The sequence below is a fragment of the Myotis brandtii genome, unplaced genomic scaffold (assembly GCF_000412655.1).
Source record: "Myotis brandtii unplaced genomic scaffold, ASM41265v1 scaffold167, whole genome shotgun sequence".
Taxonomy (NCBI): Eukaryota; Metazoa; Chordata; class Mammalia; order Chiroptera; family Vespertilionidae; genus Myotis; species Myotis brandtii.
The window spans coordinates 1,608,387-1,611,427 of NW_005356128.1; the positions used below are offsets into that span (position 1 = coordinate 1,608,387).

Here is a 3,041-nt window from a genome sequence, read left to right on the forward strand (position 1 = left end):
CTGCAACCTCCCCATCGACCCTGCCTTGAGCGTGACAGGGGGCGGCGGCCCAACCCCCCAATCGGCCCTACCCTGAGCGTGACTGAGGGTGGCATCGCAACCTCCCGATCCGCCCTGCTCTGTGCATGACAGGGGGCGGCGCCCCAACTCCCCAATCGGCCCTGCTCTGAGCCCGACCAGGGGCTGCACCTAGGGATTGGGCCTGCCCTCTGCCACCTGGGAGCAGGCCTAAGCCAGCAGGTCGTTATCTCCTGAGGGGTCCCAGACTGCGAGAGGGCACAGGCCGGGCTGAGGGACCCCCTCCCCCCCGCGAGTGCACAAATTTTTGTGCACTGGGCCTCTAGTGTATAATAAAGCTCTTCAGTAATAATTATAAATATATTAATAATGAAAGTCCAGTCACTCAAGAGGAGACTGGCTGTACTCTCTGTTAGAGGAAAGGGCCAGTCCCAGAGAAGCCGCAGCCATAACCTTAAATATTATCTCTGAGGAAGAATGTGGCAGTTTTAAAATCCAAGCAGCTTGGCCAGGCCTGCTCCCTCCCCCACCCCTATCTTTTCACCAGCCTCAAATATAGTTTTCCAAAGTCTTTGGTAACTTAAAACTTTAGAACATTGCTGAATTAAATAATAAAAACTATTAAATATCTAGGTATTTTAAAATGGCAAAACACTGATATATTAATCTGAGTTTGCCTCATATGAAAAATCTAGAGGATAGAATTGAATCTATTAATTATATACGTCTTGTATTTTATTTGAAATATATCCTTAAAAATATAAATATATCACTAATCTAAGAAATGCTAAGTATTTAACTTGCCACCTAAAATTTAAGACTTCTAAGAGTTTAAAGTTCAGATTAAGTTGGGAGAAATTATATGGTTGTGATAACAAAATGCATAAAGTATAGAAATTCATTTTTGAGAAAAATAATTACTTGTATTTTCTCTGGAGAAATTAGTAGTTCAAAATATAGTGTAGTCTTTATGTGTACTACGTGTGGTAAATTTCAACCTAGCATATAATATTTTATTGGCCTGATTTAAAAAGGAGGATTAATTCTATGGTCTGAACCACATTTTAAATATAAAAACCAATTTAAATTTAATTGATATTTTTTAGAATAATTACAAAAAGTGTATAATGTAATCTTTGGGTTATGTATACTTGATAGTCTTTCCAAGTTAAATTTCAAGACTTTAACTGAGAGATAGCTTTGGGACATTTCAAGGTCCTTGGAAAGACTGAAGGATTTATTCTTTCTTCTTAAAAGAAATATTTTTAAACTAAATTAGGCCGATCTAATATACTTGAAATCACATGGGAAGCTTTATCAAATAAATATTAATAACTGTGTTCTATTTATATACATATATTTTAAATGTTATAAAGGTTCCAACCTCTAAGATTGGCAGGACTAGGTTGCTGAATACTTCGTTAGCTTTTCACGATATAATCAAGGTCTCATATAAACTCATTTATATGAGAAGCCAATATTTTATGAGCAATTGGTTTTAACAAAGTCCAAAGTAAAATTTGCATACATATGTAAATGAGCACTAGCCAAAAAGAATGCTGTTTAAAAGTAAATTTTAAGCTTAATAAGAAGGAGAAATTTTAAAATCTCTTCCGTTACTATTTGTAAAGTAAACTAAAAGTAATTATTCAAACATTAAATCTCACCATTAATGAGACACCATAAATAAAAAGACAGTTACTTTCACTTGAAATGTATGCATTGCAGTATTGGTCAGCATCTGAAAAGCAAACAAGTTTGTTGCTCTGTTTAAAAGAAAGTAAAAGTTTTTAAAATAAACTTCCTAAATGTGGTTTAGAAATTACTCTAGGAGGAAATACAGAGGGAAATGCCTTTCAAATATTTATAAAATGTAATTAAAAGTCAATGTAGTATTAGGCCTTTAAAAAGTAGAAATTCAAAAACTGCCTTAAAGCCTTAAATGACTTTTTAAAAATCATTAAAGAACATTAATTAGTTAAGACCTTGTCTAAAAATCTCTACAGTAGAAATGACAAATTTATTACTCAATTAAAATAACTCAGTGACACAAGCTGTCATTTCCAGCAATTTGTAAAAAGTGGAAAATTCAGCACATTACAGGAATACCATAATTCCTGAGGACAGGCAATTATAGAATGCCAACATCAGCGGCTAAAATCCCAACTTGAAAAACAAAAAGGGGGAGTAGTGGAGAAATCTCCTGTAAGTAAACTACATCAATCCTTAATTACTTTAAATTTTTTCACTTGTAATGCTGATGACAAGACACCTATGGAATTACACTGGTGTCAGAATAAGCCAAAGGAAAATGGTCTGGTTAAATGGAAAGATCCTGTGTCTGGTTTATGGAAGGGCCCCGATCCCTTGTTAACATTTGGTTGAGGATATGCTGGTGTATTTCCAGAAAACTTCTCCAAGCCCATGTGGATTCCTGCAAGAAATATTAAACTTCAACGTGGATCCAAGGGAAGAACTGACCAGATTAATGAGGACCTTGCACCTGGAACCGCACCTTGTACCTGCAGCTGCAGACAATTGACTACTCCAGCCACAGATAACAGTAGCCCCAAGCAAAACACTGAAGATAAGGAGTGGCAGGAGAACAAGACGGATGATAAACAGTCCGGAGATGACCTGGGGGATGGTGAAGAAGACAGTCCAGAAAGCCGAGAGAATTTGTGAGGAGACCAAAACCCCAAGAACGCCTGAGAAAGTTTTTCTTGCCATGCTAGCAGTCATCAGTTGTGCGGTAATACTACCAGGGGCAAATGGGGAAGTATATTGGACTTATGCTCCTGACCCTTCATGGGTAAGACCCCTTACTTGGGCTGATCCCCCGCCTGGTGTAGTCACCAATAATACCAAGCACCTTGGTCATCTGGGGGGAGCACAGGTGGGACAAGGAAGTATATGGGCAAAGTATAATTACACGGGTGTCGCCACCCAGCTTCCTTTTTGTATGATACAGAATCTAACTACTGCTCCTTTGTGTGTAGAATTAAGGAGAGGTTTCTGGCTAG

The 3,041-nt window shown here is 37.9% G+C and overlaps 1 protein-coding gene across 1 annotated transcript in view; it reads left to right on the forward strand.

Moving 5' to 3' along the window:
- LOC102254262 overlaps positions 1-2,703 on the forward strand; it is a 25,609-nt gene extending 22,906 nt beyond the window's left edge. The window contains exon 4 of the mRNA XM_014536852.1: positions 2,488-2,703. Coding sequence (XP_014392338.1) covers positions 2,488-2,703 — 216 coding nt within the window. The remainder of the gene's footprint in view (positions 1-2,487) is intronic.
- Positions 2,704-3,041: the final 338 nt, after the last annotated feature.